General features: G+C 45.4%; 1 protein-coding gene across 12 annotated transcripts in view; it reads right to left on the bottom strand.

Moving 5' to 3' along the window:
* PHACTR1 (phosphatase and actin regulator 1) overlaps positions 1-17,212 on the bottom strand; it is a 562,751-nt gene that overhangs the window by 255,987 nt on the left and 289,552 nt on the right. Inside the window, exon 1 of one of the 12 annotated variants that reach the window (XM_082730200.1) lies at positions 2,527-2,646. The exons of 10 other annotated variants lie outside the window; for them this stretch is intronic. Coding sequence is in view for 1 of the 2 variants with exons in the window: in XM_082730203.1 (XP_082586329.1) it covers positions 1,917-2,166 (250 nt within the window). In the remaining variant the exon portion in view is untranslated. Of the gene's footprint in view, positions 1-1,916; positions 2,472-2,526; positions 2,647-17,212 lie in introns of those variants that run through there. One more of the 12 variants, XM_082730203.1, reaches the window with a different exon arrangement.

Raw genomic sequence — 17,212 nt, 5'->3', positions numbered from 1 at the left:
TTGAACTTCCTTGCCTTTGACGGTCGGCGGTACAGCTCTGGGCTCTGGCCTTGCAAGGAGAAGGGTTCAACTGCTGACCTCATTCTAGTTCACGGACTCAAGGGAGTGCACCACACACAAGGAAGGCAAGATGAGCGGAGTCTGAGGTCTCCCCTATACCAGAATCCTCTGAATTAAATACTTTAGTCGCATCAGAGGATATGTGAACATCCATGCGTGGCTCTTTAAGACGTTCCAGAGTGTGGGGGACTGGAGAGACGATGCAGGTTACCAGCAGAGATCTACGCTGGTGGAGAAAATCTATGCCTGCATGGCCCCCACAACTGTGTACGCCAACACATTTACTAGTGACCGTGTGCATAACCACATCCTTGAGAGCAGACACAGACCTTTCCCTATGGTAGCAGCGTTTAGAGCTCCTAATTTAAATAAACTCCCCAGGCTGTGCAAGCAGCCCACGTGGGCAGCACTACAGTCAACAGAGTGATTCATTTAATAAGTATTTTAGCCCGCATCTCATGCTCCATTACATTCCGTGGTAGAAGTCTGGCTTTGCCTCACCCCGTTCATCTATGTATATTGCAGGAGTGTCATGGGTTTATTCAGTAACCAAAGGACCAAACACATGTCCGTAAGTGTGTGCTTCCCATCAAAGGGTGTCCTCCCCATCTGGGAACCAAAGCAGCACTAGGGTGCCCTACTATAGCTCTGATGTTTCTCCTGGATGCCTGGTATCATCCCCCATAAGTTCTCTTACAGTTTAATCAAAGAAAAGTATAATCACACTGGCAGGACTCTAATTTCAATAAGACATGCGTCAAGGCACCCTCACTTCACTATTGTGCCCTTCAGAGGCCCACAGAAAACAGACCAACCCTAGTTAATATCAGTTTTTCCAAAGGGAAGCCGCCAAACCCTCCTGGTTGCTGGGAAAATATTCTTGCCCAAGCAGGTGGGAGGGTCGGCCAGGCCATGAGCTTCTGGCTGGTTAGGAGCTAATGCTTGCTCTGCCAAATCTGCCGCCTAAAACTTTTCTGCTACCTTCACTGGCCCTCGGGAGCCGGCTCCGAGAGCTGCTTCGGAACCGGGCCGGAGGCTCCAGCGAAATACACAGGCGTGCCCACATCTGCAGAGGCTTAAGCCTGGTCCACGCCGAGCTGTCCCTTGTTCTTGGCTCCTTCAGACCAGAGTCGCTGGCAGCCTGGCACCCTTTCACCACCCCGCTTCAGATCCAATGTGTGTTGTGGGGGGCGGGGGGGGGGCGTAGCTCCTGGGCTCACACACGCACCCGCTCACCTGGAAGAAGCCTCCGCAAGCCCCTCCCCCACCTCCCAACATTTTGCCCATTAGGCAGCGTTCCAAGAGGGGCCGGCAGCTGCGCTCCAAAAATCACAGCCATGTTTTACTCTAACCAGAAATCATTCAACAACTCCACAAGTCTCCAGGGCGCTGGGCGCTGTGACCGTGGCCAAACCGCCTCTCCAAAGTGAACCCATCGGAACCCCACATCTGTCACACAGCCCAGCAAAGCCCATCGTAACGCGGGGACCGGAGGGAGAAGAGCCAAGAAGCCCAGAAAGCTAAGAAAGCAGGTGTAACCACCTTCTTCAAGCTAATACCGCGACCCCTGACACCCCCCCCCCCCTTCCCCAAACCCCACCTTCCCTGGAGAAAATCCCAGAGCTGGCCATTTAACTGTTTCAAACCCTTCATTTGAGGGAGCAAATACATCAATGGTATATCCTCGGATGCGGTCCGGGTTTGGTTCTTGGCAGCACTCCGCAAAGTGCCGGCCCGGCGGATGTCCCCGCAGTTCTCCAGGAGGAGACGCTGGCGGCGCCCCCAAACTGGGGACCAGCCGCGCCACCTCCCCGCCTCCCGCGCTCGCCGCCGCCCCGACGCGCCCCGGCACTCACCGTCCCGGGCGTCCTCCCCCCGACTGCAGTTGCTGCAAATGTGTTTGATCTCCTTGCCTAGTTGACAATGGATCACAAAGGACACGTTGTTGTTGTTGGGGGCGGGCTCCTTCAGGGGCTTCATCTTCAGCAAATAAAAAGCTTTCTTTTTGGGTCTCTGGGCGCTCGCTGCTGGCACCGCGCCCTCCCTGCAGCGCGGCGAGCGAAGCGCAAACCTCCCCAGCTCCGCGGCGCGCGTGGGCTCTGCCATCCGGCCCCCGAGCGCCCCGGGCCGGGCGCCGCTGGGGCCCCCGCGCGCTGCCACCCGCGCCCCGCCGCCGGGGCCAGCATGCCCCCGCTCGGCCCCGCACCCGCGTCTCTACGGCATCGCGACCGCCGCGGGGCGGGTCAGGGGAAGGCGCGGAAGGGGTCTTGACCTCGCCGCCCTCGCGGCCCTCGCGAATCCGATCCCCGCGGCCGGAGGAGGGCTTCTGGGAGGCACTCCTCGGTCGCACCTGAGCCGCGGCGAGCCCACCCCTCCCGCGGCCTCACGTGCACCGTCTCCCCCGGCAGCCCCACCCTCCGTAAATCTCAGCACGGGCGATTTGCGCCTGCTGGGTTTTGCAGCTACCTTCACTCCCTCTGGAGCTTCGGGGCAGCACGCCAGGCTCCCCCTCCCCCTTTTTTTCAAGCCTCGCGGTGCCCAATGAAAGCAAGATGGGCCACACCGAAGGCAGCTGCGCTCGAACCCTCGGGCGTGCAAGCGCCTCTCTCGCGGGCCAGAACAAATTACCGTTCTCCGGTGCGTGCAGCCCACAGCCCTTGACTTTTCACTGGAACCGGCAACCTGTTAGGGCATAATTGATTTTTTCACCCTCCACAAAAATTCCCCAACGTGAAGGGGGCCTTCCACCAGTGTTGTTAAAACTTAAGAGTGACAAGGAGGGACCCCTGGGTGGCTCAGTTGGTTAGGTGCCTGCCTTCGGCTCAGGTGGTGGTCCCCGGGGTCCTCGGATCGAGTCCCACATCGGGCTCCCTGCTCAGCCTACTTCTCCCTCTGCCTCCTGCTCACCCTGCTTGTGCTCTCTCTCTGACAAGTAAATAAATAAAATCTTTAAAAAAAAAAAAAGTTAGAATAACAAAGAACAGAAAAGACTGCTTTTAGCAATCTTCAGAAAAAACAACTTGCAACTCTCAGACCCTGTCTAATTTGACTGAAGGTTCCTCAGCTGTCTTAGCACGGTGAATAAGGTTCAGCCAGGCGAATGACATCTATCGAGCTTTCCAAAGACAGAACAGTGCCTTAAAATAAGGCAGACCCATGGCAATAACAGCTACAAGTTGAGCCTTTTTTTGTTGTGCACTTAAAAAAATAAATTACACTCTATTACAGTAATCTGGACTCAGATATTGCGAATCCTACATCACCTTTCAGAGAACTAAGGCTTGGAGAAGCCTCAAATCACAACCACCCTGGGTGCTTATTTTAAAAATAGAGATGGGGGGGGGGCTAACACTGGGATTCTGGTTTTGTAGGAAGTGTAGGGCCAGGAATCTGTAGCTTTAACAAGCTCCCCCCAGGTGATCTTGATGCAAAGCATAAATGGTCAAACAGGTGCTCACAGCCTGGTGTGTCTAACACCAAGTCTCTTTCTCCTCACCACACCTCATTCCTTATGAGCCACAACTTTGCCTTTTTTTTTTTTTTGCAGCCCACTGAAATAGAGTCAGTTAACTGATGCACTATCACTGCTAGTTGTTTCTAGAAAATTACCCCAAATTAATTTCATAACACCCCATGACTGATACTTCTATGAAGGGCAAGTCACTGCTCGTCTCTTTTCCAACTGGGCCAACTCTACATGTACGGTTCCCCTCATAGGTGAAATGGTCAATAGTCCACTGGGGATATTAAATTAATGTATAATAATAAGCTTCTGGTCACTGCCATTCTGCCACTGTGTATTGGATACCACTTCTCATTGGCAAAATGTTCTGCCCAAATCACATTGTTTGTTCTCTGTGGTGTAGTTAGGGACGTTGAGTGTCCAGTGTCATACCCTCCTCTGGGGTAGATGACAGAGACTGAAATTCACGTGGAATTCACTTGTTGGAGTTGTGCTCTCTTTAATTACACTCTCCCAGTGCCCACTGGGGCGTTCAGGAACCCCTCCCTATTCAACCAGATTACCAGCCAAACCAGCCACAGGTAAATCTCGCTGTATCTTCCCATGGCAGATTTATGTCACTCGGTCCCTGGCTAATTATAAGCCTTATCTGAGAGATGGCAGAGTCCCCATTTGTAATGCTGGTGGAGTCTATGATGGAAAATACTGCCTTGTGTTATAGGCAAACATTTGTTGTTCTCTTTTTCAAATCCTAAGATCCCTCCCCCAACTGTATCACTTCTTAAGTATCTCCTGAAAAACAAAACAAAACACACATCTCAGGGCTCCTGGGGTGGGGGGGGTGCTCAGTTAGTTAAGCGTCTGCCTTTGGCTCAGATTGTGATCTCAGAGCCCCACATTGGGCTACCTGCTTAGTGGGAAGTTTGCTTTTCCCTCTTCCTCTGACCCTGACTCATGCGCACACACTCTCTCAAATAAATAAGATCTTCAAAAAAAAATATGCACACATCTCTTCTTAAATGACTTTTTAAAATTGCATGCCTCCCCCCCCACCCCGTACTGTGTGCCTCACAGGTCAGAACAAGAGACCCCCATAAACTCCAAATGGTCCTATTAAAACAACTAAGCCCACTGCAATCTTTTATGCACTCACTGAATACTAAACCAGACCTACAGGCTCTGGGGGTCTCTATTTTAATTGGCCAAGTGGCGTAGCACAGAGAACACGGACACAACCACCAGCTTGGCTCAAATATTAAAGGCGATGCCCACTGTTATGGGGGCTCTTTATTCAAATTAAAAAGACGAAGGTAGACCTCTGAGTGCTATTCCCTTGGTTGATGATCCATCTTCTTAAACTGCTTTTCTGAGTCTGCAGCTTCTAATGGGCCACCTGTGGCTATTTATACTTAAATTGATAAAAATTAAATAAAATTCCATTTCAGTCCCTCCCTTGAACCCGCCACAGGTCACATGCCCGACAGTCACACGGACCTGGTGGCAACTGTGTTAGGGCAGATGGTGGAGTATTTTCATCATCACCGAAAGTTCTATTAGACCAGGCTGGTCTTAGAAGCTGTAGGAATCTTAGTGTCTCAGGAGGAACTGGGAAGCCGAGGAGACTACCTCTGATTGCCACAACAGAAGGCTGGGGGAGAAAAGATAAGGATGGCATAAACCTCCGTGCCGGCAGCAGTTTGGAAGAAGGATGTGTCCAGTGGCTCCCAGCACTGCCTTTTCTTTCCTTGCCCCTCTTCCCTACCTTGAATGCTACCTCAGTGAAACCTTCCTCTGATACCCATGACTAGAACGTCCCTATAGCTCCCAATGCCAAGAGATACCTTATACGGGGGCTGGGTGTGTGGCCTTCCAGAAGACACACCTGTTAATTGTGATCCTTGCCATGACGGCTCAGCTCTAGTGCTGCTATGGAGAACCCTCTCCCTGGATGGATAATGAAAGAAACTGGCTATCTGACAGCACTTTTTTTTTTTTCGTGCCCATATAATCTGACAGCATTCTTGAAGAAAGCTTTTTTTTTTTTTTTTGATGGGATTTCACAATTTGGAAAGGAAGGAGGGAAACACTGAAGGGAAGGAAAGCGCTGAGCATCATAGTCCCCCAAACAGAGGTTCTCAACGCTGGGCCTCATGGAGCTTGCGTGGGATTTTTACCCACGTGATCCAAGTGGGAAAGACTCCCCTGGGGTCACTCTCAGTGTCACTTAGCTGCATGGCAGTCTCGTTCCCATCCCTTCTTTAGGATACATGTAACTGGTAGATCGCTTCTTAAAACTTGTTTGCGGCCCTAAGAGCTGCTACTCAAAGTACAATTCCACAGACCAGCTGATCCTGGTCACCTGGGAGCTTGGGAGAATGAAGCATCTCAAGCTGTCCTCCAGATCCTGCCTTTTAGCAAGACTTCCAGGTGATTCGGAAGGATTTTAAGTTTTGAGAAGCATCCCCAAGGCATCAGCCCTGTAATAGTATTAATCGCCTACCAGTGGAACACACATTCTGCTTCCAAAGTAAATAGCAGATAGGACCCCAGATCCCACAGAGCTTAAAATTCAGTAGGAGAGAGCATGCACTCAATGAAAGGACATATAAGGATAACAGAATCGGAGCGCCTGGGTGGGTCAGCTGGTGAAGCGTCCGACTCTTGATTTCAGCTCAGGTCATGATCTCAAGGTCATGAGATGGAGCCCCGTGTCCTTGGCTCTGCACTCAGCAGGGAGTCTGTTGGAGATTCTCTTTCTCCTTCTGCCCCTCCCCCTATGCTTTCTCTAAATAAATAAATAAATAAAATCTTAAAAAATAAAATAAATAACAGAACCCACCCAGCTGAAATATGTGCAAATTTATAGCTAGGAGCAGCCGGGGAGAAATAGGCATTTACTATCTGAGTGGGAGCCATGCATCAAGGCTGATTAAAGTAGAAGAGATAGAGCTGGTGAAGTAAGAGGCCCCTGGGCAAGTCAGCCTTAGGCAGTTGGGGGTAGAAGAGTGGGGGTCAAGGTCATAGCCATGTGGAGAACATGCAAGGTCATAGGCTAAAAGGAGTTCATGGTGATGTGATAGGTGGGTGGAGGTCTACGATGATCTTTAGCCTGGCAGGAGTGTTACACCCAGCAAGGCAGTATGGGAAAATTGGGCTTTCCAGAAGATACCACCATGATGATGATGTGAAGACAGCTACAGACCTTAAAATTCCCCAAGGTCAAATGGTAGAAACCGTGTGCGATCAACTTCGAACTCAGATTTTGTTCTGCTTCCTGCTTGTCTCTGACTACCGTACTTTTAATGCTCAACAGTTATTGGGCTTAAGGGAAGTCAAAGTCAAAGGGTAGACATTTGGAAATGCTCATAAAGTGCTTTAACTCTTATGAAAAAGATAGACTAAAAATACAAAATATTAATGCCAGTATAAGGCAAAGCAGTGGAAAGACTCAAAAGAGAGGTGTGCTTAAGTAAAACTACTACACATATTACACATGTTGGATGTATAAAAAGATTGACATTTTTTCTTCCTTGCCATTTTTCTCTTCAATTTATACTCAAGCTATCCAATACATTGTTTTTTCTGCTTCTGTTTCCTTTCTTTTCTTTCTTTCTTTCTTTCTTTTTTTTTTTTTTTTTGTTAAAGGATTTTATTTTTAAGTAATCTCAATACCCAACATGGGGCACAAACTTACAACTCCCAGATAAGTCATATGCTCTATAAACTAAGCCAGGTAGGCACCCATGTCTATCTCCTTTCTTGTTCCTATCATCCGTGTACTGGGCTAAATGGTGGCCTGCCAAAAGGTATATCCATCTCAAATCCCTGGAACATGTGAAAATATCTTTATTTGGAAAAGTTTCTTTGCAGACATAATGAAGTTAAGGATCTTGTTTCTCTTTCTTTTTTTTTTTTTTTTAAGAGAGGGAGAGCACGTATGCTGAATGGTGGGGGGCACGCGTGCAGAGACAGGGAGAGAAAGAATCTTAAGCAGGCTCCATGCTCACTGTGGAGCCCGACACGGGGCTTGATCTCACAACCTGAGATCATAACCTGAGCTGAAACCAAGAGTCAGACACTTAACCCACTGAGCCACCCAGGTGCCCTGAAGATAAGGATCTAGTAACGAGGAGATCATCCTGGATTATCTGGGTGGATCCTGAATCCAGTCCCCAGAAGCTGGAAGAAGGTGAGGAGTATAATCTCCCAGGGGGCATGGCCCCAGCCCACCCCTTAAAATCAGACTTGTGGTCTCCAGATCTGCAGGAGGATAAGAATCTGCTGCTTTAAGCCTCCAACTTTGTGCTAATTTTTGACAGCAGCCCTAGAAAATTAATCTACTCCTTAAATATTAGCAGTATGTTATATTTCTAATTTAAGAAAAACATCTATTTTTTTCTAAGTTTGATCTAAATGTGTGCTGTGTTAAAACCAGAGCTGTAAGCTAATCTACCAAATACATATTTAAGAACAGGGTTAAAAATGACTTCCAAATGGTTTACGACACAGCACTGTGCTCCACTCCTGCTACTGTGTGTGTGTGTGTGTGTGTGTGTGTGTGGTTTCTGCTCCTGTTTTTACAGATGCTGGAATGGAAGGAGACTTTCATCAAGAAGGGGATAGAGCTTTCTGGCTTTTTTTTTTTTATATTTAGTAGAATGCATTTGTTTGCTGAACAAGGAGACATGAGCGGAGCTGGCTACGGGAGGCCAGTGAGAATTCTTCAGGCAACACGTGACGTGTGCGGAGAGCTCAGACCCAGCCCTCTGCCCGGGTAGGGCTGTAGGCATTGTTGATGGCTGGCTGTTCTAACAGGGGCAGTATCCTTTCCAACTCTTGCAAGTCCACTTATTAAATATTTTGAATGTCACTCCTGCAGAGAAACGTTAGAAAGCAGCTGCACAATTGGCAAACTTTTATTCTCCTTTTACAAGAAGGGTTTCTCCCACGATGTTCTTCTTAAGAATGTGTATTGGAGGGGCGCCTGGGTGGCTCAGTGGGTTAAGCCGCTGCCTTCAGCTCAGGTCATGATCTTGGGGTCCTGGAATCGAGTCCCGCATCGGGCTCTCTGCTCAGCAGGGAGCCTGCTTCCCTCTCTCTCTCTCTGCCTGCCTCTCCATCTACTTGTGATTTCTCTCTGTCAAATAAATAAACAAACAAATAAATAAATAAATAAATAAAAAGAATGTGTATTGGAGCCCAAAGCAAACATTCTCTTGGATTTAGCTTCTCCCTTATTATTTCTTAATCTAACCTGGCAGGTTTTTTGGTACAAGAGCCAGAGAGCAGTCCATGGACAGGTGCTTTGAAAAATCGATTTCAGATGTCTGTTTCTAGAACTTGAGTTCTTCAAAATATAGTTAAGACATCTCAATGGCGTAAGCAGTTTGTATGCATATGTGTGAGTGTGTGTGTGTTTGTGGGATTTTTGTTTTGTTTTAGCCAGGGTTTGCTCTTCCCACCCCCCAAAAAAGAATTGAATAAAGAGCAATTTTCCTTCTAGGCTTGTGGTAATTATGCTTACTAAGGGGTTGTTCTGTGCAAAGTGTTCTACAAACACTTAGGAGATAGCAACCCGATGAGAAGGGAAGATTGGAAGCATTGAGACCAAACAGGTGGCGACAGAGGGGATTTGAAGGACAACAGTTACAGCTTGATTTACAGTGTTACCTGGCAATGTTTCTTTCTCTTTCTGCATTGCCCTGGGTGGTCTAGTTCTCAAGTCCAAAGAAGAGGACCTTCGACTGAGGTCAGAGTGCATCTAATCTTTGTGGCTGGGATGGAGAGATCACTCTGGTGGGAGTGTTTGGCAAGGTATTATGTCAAGCATCTTTACAGTCTATATTGCTGATACCCAAGGAAGGCTTTCAGTCTATATTTTAAAATTTGGGGTCAGGTATTTCTATTAATATCCAGGGGAAGACAGGATGTAATAGGTAGAGGTTGAGAATTGTCAAACATTAGGTTTTTGTTTTTTTAAGATTTTATTTAATTGAGACACAGAGAGAGAGAGAAAATTCATGAGCAGTGGTGGGATGGGGGGTAGCACGCAGAGAGAGAGGGGGAAGCAGGCTCCTCGTTGAGCAGGGAGCCGGTGCAGGGCTCCATCCCAGGACTCTGAGATCATAACCTGAGCTAAAGTCAGACACTTAACCTACTGAGCTACCAAGGCACTCCAAGAATTGTTAAAGATGAGTAAGTGAGAAGTCTATTGTTCCAAAGTAGTCTGTTTCTTTACATTTTGCTCCAGATCATAAGTCCCATATTAAATGACCTTTATAGGGGCGCCTGTGTGGCTCAGTGGGTTAAGCCACTGCCTTCGGCTCAGGTCCTGGGATCGAGTCCCGCATCAGGCTCTCTGCTCAGTGGGGAGCCTGCTTCCCTCTCTCTCTCTCTGCCTGCCTCTCTGCCTGCTTGTGATCTCTGTCTGTCAAATAAATAAATAAAATCTTTTAAAAAATGACAATTATAACCATGTAAACACAGCCTTGTGTTTCTTTTTAGAAACAGGTTGATTTGGGCAATTGAGACACTTTTGGATATTTATCTTACAGAATAAAAGCACCTGAACCCAGAGATCCCATTAAGTGTATTTATATTGCAATAAAGTAAAGAAGTCCGCTGGTAAAAAAATGGCAGCATAAATTATGGTATGTTTAAAGCATGATGCCACTAAATGAGTTCCATCTTAACAAATCGGCCTGGAAGAATTCTTCAGGCAACACATTTCCACAATGTATTGTTAATGAGAAAATTCATATACAAAGAACTGACTCATTTTTGTAAGACATACATGGTGACATTAGTATTATTCTCCAAATATTTCTGATTCGCTCTCTTCAAGTCCACGGTAGGATTGCAATTTACACATGCAACTCCCTTGAGGGTAACAGATGGAACCGGGTGGCCTATTCGAACCTTGGAGTGATGAACTGAAGTTCGAGAGAGCAGCTGCTGCTTTCTTTTGTGTTCTGAAGTCAGCCGACCCTACCTGCCGACCCACAAGGGCCATGCAGTATGAGAAATGAACTTGCGCTGTTCTAAGCTGCTGAGATTTCAGTGTGGATTTAACTGAAGAGTAATCTAGCCTATCAAGATTAGTACAACAAAGACAAATGTGGGTGAGAGATGTATTTGTGTGTGTGTGTGTTTGTATATTATCTATCCCTTTATTTAGCTATCACACCAACATCATAAAATGGAACTATTATTTCTATTTTATGCTTCAGGGAGCAGAAGCTGGATAAGATTAAGTAAATTTCACAGGTTACACAGTTAGCATTTTGCCAGTTAGAAATCTGAGCCAAACTATGTTAAACTGCAAAGCATACTTTTCCCACTGACACACAGAGGTGCTAGGTGCTAGGTGTTTTCCTTCAGAGGACCCTCAGCACTATTTGGGGACAGAAACATACAGGTTCGTGAAATACAACCAAGAAGGGTTATCAGGATACCCGCTTGGGACCCAGAAGCCTTGCTTGCCGGGTAGAGCAGAGCTTCCTGGGGGTAAAGAGGACAGGGTAAAAATAGGATGTACAGGTTCTCACCCAACATCCATATGGGCAGATTCCTGCCATTTACATCTTGAAACAGACTGCGGCTGATCCTCACTGATGGTATCCTTTTAGGGCTGGGATTATATCCACAGTGTGCTGAGCCCCTCAGGACTGTCTGACAATAGCTCAGGATCTGCTAATGATAATTGGTCACTAGGACCGAATCACAATTGTGTTTGTACAGAGCAGGTGCAGGAACAAGGTAATAGGATAATGTGACATTGGCGAGAAATGCAAATTGACCCTCTGCCCCCCCCCCCTTTTATTTCCAAGTGTGAGAACTTTAGTTATACAAGAAACATAATTGCGGTGTGAGTAGCTGTGAGTTGCCAGCAATGGGGAGTTTTTAAGTGGATACTGCAGGTGTATAAATGTATGACATGCAAATTATTCCTTCCACGGAAAGTAAGTAAGATGGTCTAATTCACTGAGGGAAATGTTACAATACGCTCTAAGACTTGCAAAACGAATGATCAAAGGCCTATATCTGCTTCCAACAAGACAATTTTTCTCTTTCCAAAACGCCAAGATCCTGTGATCTAGTGAGTTTCCAAAACTGTTTCTGTGTGTGTGTGTGTGTGTGTGTGTGTGTTTACAGTAGAGAAGACTTGCTGAAGAGGAACTGTATTTATTTTTACACATTATATGTCAGTAGAGCTTCTCCTCCGTGATACCTATTATTTCCGCACAAATTATTCTAACAAGAGTTTGTAGCCATGTTATGTGGGAAAGGAACATTATTTACAGGATGGGAAGGCTACATGAAAAAGCTAAGAAGAGTCTGAAGAGAGATCTCACAGAATGTGCTATTGGAATTTAAGAATAGAAGAGCAGATACTCTTGTATATAGAGATGAAGATATCCTCTAAAAACCCACTCGGGGTCACCGTGATGAGTCTGCAGGGAAAAAGTCCATTGTAGGGGGAGGTAGAGACGACACATCCCTTGGTGAGTTTCCATAGTGTTTGTGAAACTCTGCTGGGCTTTTTCCTAATAAATACACTAATGGTTTTATTTACGTACTTATTTATAAAATATATGCAATAAAAAAATACATGAACTATTATATATTGAAATTAAATCTTAAATAATACTGTATATATTATACATGTCTTCTATTTTTAATTTAAAAACTCTCAGGTAATCCTTACCACGATTCCAAGATGTGAGGTGTTCCAAACACTGACAAAGGATCCAGGGAAATGAAAGAATTTGCACAAAGCTGTAGCTTGTGAACAAGGCAGAGCCCAGATCTGCAAGGAATGCAAGCCATTCACCATTTAGACACAGTCACTCTCCCCTGTATCATGCTGCTGTCCAGAAATGTGCCCCCAGGAAAGAAGCTGTAGTGAAGGTAAAAATATCCTTCTAAGCCAACCCAGGAAGATATTCCTGGAGGACTTCTTAAAGATGAAGGACAGGCTTGCTATATTCATTAAGATCTGCCCATTTACACTGGAAGTCAATCTACTTTTTCCATTTTCTGGATTAAAAAAAAAAAGTACCCAAATGAATACTCTTTCATTCACAAATTTTGTAATTTATGTTTAAAAACATTGTAACACATGCCCTTTTTTCCTTGCAATACAGGAGGTAAAAAAAAAAAAAAAAAGACTTATTAAGCTCTTGATGAAAATTATCAACTCCTAGAGGACATGTGGGTTATGATAGAAGACAAAGGAAACATCCAGAATCTACAAACATCAAATCAACATATTTTTCTATAATACCAAACATAATGAATAGAAACTATTTAAAGTAAATCTGGCCAAAAACTTTAGCTTAGTGAAGTCTCTTTTCCAGATTCTCTTCCTTTTCCAAAATTGGCAGTATGTCAGGGGACACCTAGAGCCCAGGTTAAGATCCCCTGATTTCTTCTTCTTCTTTTAAAAAGATTTGATTGATTGATTGATTGATTGATTGAGAGTGTGTAAGCCCTCGTGAGGTTGGGGGCGGGGAAGCAGAGGGAGAGAGAGAAACTGAAGCAGACTCTGTGTTGAGCACAGAGCCCTGCACGACTTTGATCGCACAATCCTGAGATCATGACCTGAGTCAAAATCAGGAGTGTGATGCTTAACTGACTGAGCCACCCAGGTACCCCAAGTTCCTGCTTTCAAGAAAACAACCATGCCTTCCCAGATCTGTCAATTCCTTGAAGGCAAAGAAATGCCTTCCAGGCTTCTAAATCATGATCACAACCTTAAAAATAAAACATTGCTGTTTTGCTTGCAAGAGAAAAATGCGGACTCTGCTCCACAGCTGAAACCTGCTATTCCAAAAGTCAAAAGTTCTCAGACATGCTGAAGGCATTAGTGTGTACGAATTACGAGCATGACTCATAAAGCTTTCTGGCTAATATGTCCATGAGCCCACACAGGGCATGTCTGTATATTAGGATCTGCTTATTTTTCTTAAGTGGCGCATATTAAGTCAACTGTGAGCTGTTCAGAACCCTTAATACATGGTTTGGGAACTATAACCCATCGTTATATTCATGTACAGTGAACTCCCAAGGCGGGCATTGGCAAAACTAAGCTTAGATTTTGACAGTTGCACATGATCAACCCACAACTGACATTATGTCAGTCCTTGGTAGCCTTTGAAACAGAGACAGGCTTTGTTTCTGTTCCTGGGCTTGGAAATACAAGGGCAATAGAGAGCCATGATCAATCACAGTACTGTAATGTAAGTTTCTGCTTACATTTTTCTTTGGGTTTTGTTAAACATGTAAATAATGAGAGACACAGATACGTCCACGTGTAGTAATGGTGGACTAGAAACAGAACTGAGCTATTCTGCTATGAATAAATATTTACAAGTGAGGATGAGCATGAGCAGAAATGTATAAAATGTTTTCTAGTGCATGCTGGCATTTTGCCAAGTCAAGAAAGAAACTGGATGGCTGGGCTAACATAGCAGGCATTTTTGCCTTAACCTGGGACACTGTGTTTGCTAACAGAGATGAGCACTGTACTTCTGGGTTCTCTAACATGACCTTAGCTCAAAACCATATAAGAGGGACAAGAGGGGTGCCTGGGTGGCTCAGTTGGTTAAGTGTCTGTGTTTGGCTCAGGTCATGATCCTGGGAGTCCCAGAATCAAACCCCGCCTCCTGCTCCCTGCTCAGCGGCCAGGGTGGAGGATCGAGCTCTCTTTCTCTTTCAGATAAGTAAAAATAAAAGAGGGACAGGATCGGTAATGCAGGAAGAAAAGTGTCCATTCCAAGACACTAAATAGTTCGGGTTGTTCATTATAAATACAAGGATAAGTTTGATAACATGAAGAGACTGCCCAGAACTCTTTAGATTGCTAATTGTTGGAGGAAGGAATGAAGGAATCAATGGAATCCTGATCTGCAAATCAAGACTGAAGTCACCATGCCCCCAATCACCTGCCGGCCACGCCCCCAATCATCTGCCCCTGTCATGGGGACCCAGACCTCCAGTGACGGCCCTCTTATAAACGAGAGGACTTCTTCCTGGACATTTTCATTTACTTACGGCTCAAGCATGACCGGAGGATCAGGAAACACAAAGCTTTCCAACCAAAATGAGAAGGAAAAGAGCAGACCACAGGCAAGAGAGCACCTCCCCAAAGGGAGGGGGCACTATGTATTCGAGTTATCGCGTCCAGCTGCTGCATTTTTCTGAAGAGGTGGAGTTGAGTTAAAAACTAAATTTCAGAACATAACAGAGAGTCCTTGAAAAAGACTTGACTGTGTTTACCTGAGCTAGTGCAGGTGGTGGTGCTGGGGGAAAGGCAGGAGTCAAATCGATTTGCAATGTGTAGGGTCATATTTTGAAACCTGACAGTCTGGCTCCAAATCTTTCTCTTCATTTCCTTGTGCAAACTGTTTCTCCTTTCCAGGTCAGTCATTCCTCCCTGCCACTTGGACTTGACTCCTTTCCCCTCATCGATGGAGAGACCTCATAACTCCATCTTGTGCACACGGTGACCAAGCCTTATGCCTAACCAAGTAAGCCACCAGGGGCCCTAAGAATTCCTTTAAAAGTCTAAAAGCAGAGCACAACTTTAACAACTGGTAACAACGGACAGAAATAGGAGCAAGCGGTTTGCAGAAGAAATCTGAATATCTAATAGATAATCAGGATAGGGTAATTAAATCACACCCAGAATAACGAGAAACAAAATAATGGTAATCCCAAGTGGTGGTGATATGCGTTCTTCATCTTAATTCTTTTCTCATTTGTGATAAAAGTCCCCAGAGCCAGAGATGGGGTCAGATGACACCCCCATCTCACTCTTCAAAACATAAATTCATTTTTACAATTAAGAACACAGTAAGGGATGCTGGGGTGGCTCAGTCAGTTAAGCGTCTGCCTTCAGTTCAGGTCCTGATCCCAGGGTCTTGGGATCGAGTCCCGCATCAGGCTCCCTGCTCCTCAGGGCGCCTACTTCTCCCTCAGCCTCTGCCTACCCCTCCTCCTGCTTGTGCTCGAGCTCTCTCTGTCAAATAAATAAATAAATAAAATCTTTAAAAAAAAGAACCCGTTAAAATCATGTATAATACATTAAACACCCATACGCATATTTCACAGTGTTACTTTCATGATATTTTCTACCAACGAACCATGAACTGTCTGTGGACACAGCCTTTCCCCCTAACTCCTTTACAAATCTTTTCTAGGAATCGATTCTCCCAGAAAGCCAACTGAATTGACTTGGATTGCAAAGATAAAACCTTCAGAGTGGCCTGCCGTCAAAGTGATCCATAGATTCTCTGGGGGATAAAATGAGGGGATTGGACTGGTAGATGATTGCTAAGATGATCTTTCCAAAAATGCAATCTTTGACTCTAATAGTTGATACATTACCTCTAGAAGAAGGTCTCGGGAGGAAAGAAACATAAAAAAGTGTTGGAAGAGGGAAATGACATTCTAGATAGAAATATAAGCTTTCCGGGAATATTTAAGTCTCCTGAGATATCAAATCTTCACCTCCAGCCAAGACAGGCCAAATCTTCCTCTGCGGCCACATCCACTGCTTGCGTCTCCCCCACCACTTCATGGTGACTTGAAGTGACTCCCCGTCCCCAAGCCCGATGCCTTCTCATGGCTTCCCATGTGCTGCTTCCTCATCTGGAAGATCTTCCCCTTCTTCTCTCCTCTCCCAGGAGCCTCTTTCTCATCCGTATCACAGCATCAAGAGTGCCATTTTGGAAGGTTCCCTTAGCACGCTTGGGGTGGACAGGGCTACCTGCTCTCAGTCCCCAGAACCACCCAGGAACCAGCTACTAACTGGCCATGGAATGTCACATTCTGTAAATATTATTTTAATATATTTCAAAGACACAGAAAAAGACAGTGAATACAACTAGTCACGTGCCATTCAGATTTAAAAATGTCAACATTGGTTCTAGTTGCATTAGTGCTTTAAAAAGAATACAAAGGACTACAACTTAAAGATTTAGTGAAATCTAATTCTCACTTCTTTTCTCCAGTGGGTGAATGGTGAGGATTCACCAACCCTCACTTCTTTTCTCACCCCCTTTCCCAGAAAACAACAACTCCCCTGATGTTGATGTGTGTATATCCCATTGATATTCTTCTTCTCTTAGTATATGTATATGTGTTTGCAAGCATTGCATATTCCCGCTTTGCGGTTTCAAACGTACATAAGCGGTATCACGTTTTAAGAATCATTTTCACATTGGGGAGGGTATGTGCTGTGGTGAGTGCTGTGAAGAGTGTAAACCTGGCGATTCACAGACCTGTATCCCTAGGGATAAAAATACATTATATGTTTATAAAAAAATTAAAAAAAAAGAAGAATCATTTTCTAAGGGCACCTGGGTGGCTCAGGTCAACTATGAGCTGTTCAGAACCCTTAATACATGGTTTGAGAACTATTACCCGTCGTTATACTCATGTAGAGTGAACTCCCAAGGTGGGCATTGGCAAAACTAAGATTAGTTTTTGACAGTTGCACATGACCAACTCACAACTGACATCATGTCTTTGGCTCAGATCATCATCTCAGGGTCCTGAGATCGAGCCCTGCATCGGACTCTCTGCTCAGCAGGGAGCCTGCTTCTCTTTCTCTCTCTCTTTCCCTCTCTCTGCCCACTGGTGATCTCTTTGTCAAATAAATAAATAAAATCTTTTAAAAATGAA

Source organism: Mustela nivalis, assembly GCF_964662115.1.
Source record: "Mustela nivalis genome assembly, chromosome: 5".
NCBI classification, from domain to species: domain Eukaryota; kingdom Metazoa; phylum Chordata; class Mammalia; order Carnivora; family Mustelidae; genus Mustela; species Mustela nivalis.
This window is presented reverse-complemented; position numbering and strand designations above follow the sequence as displayed.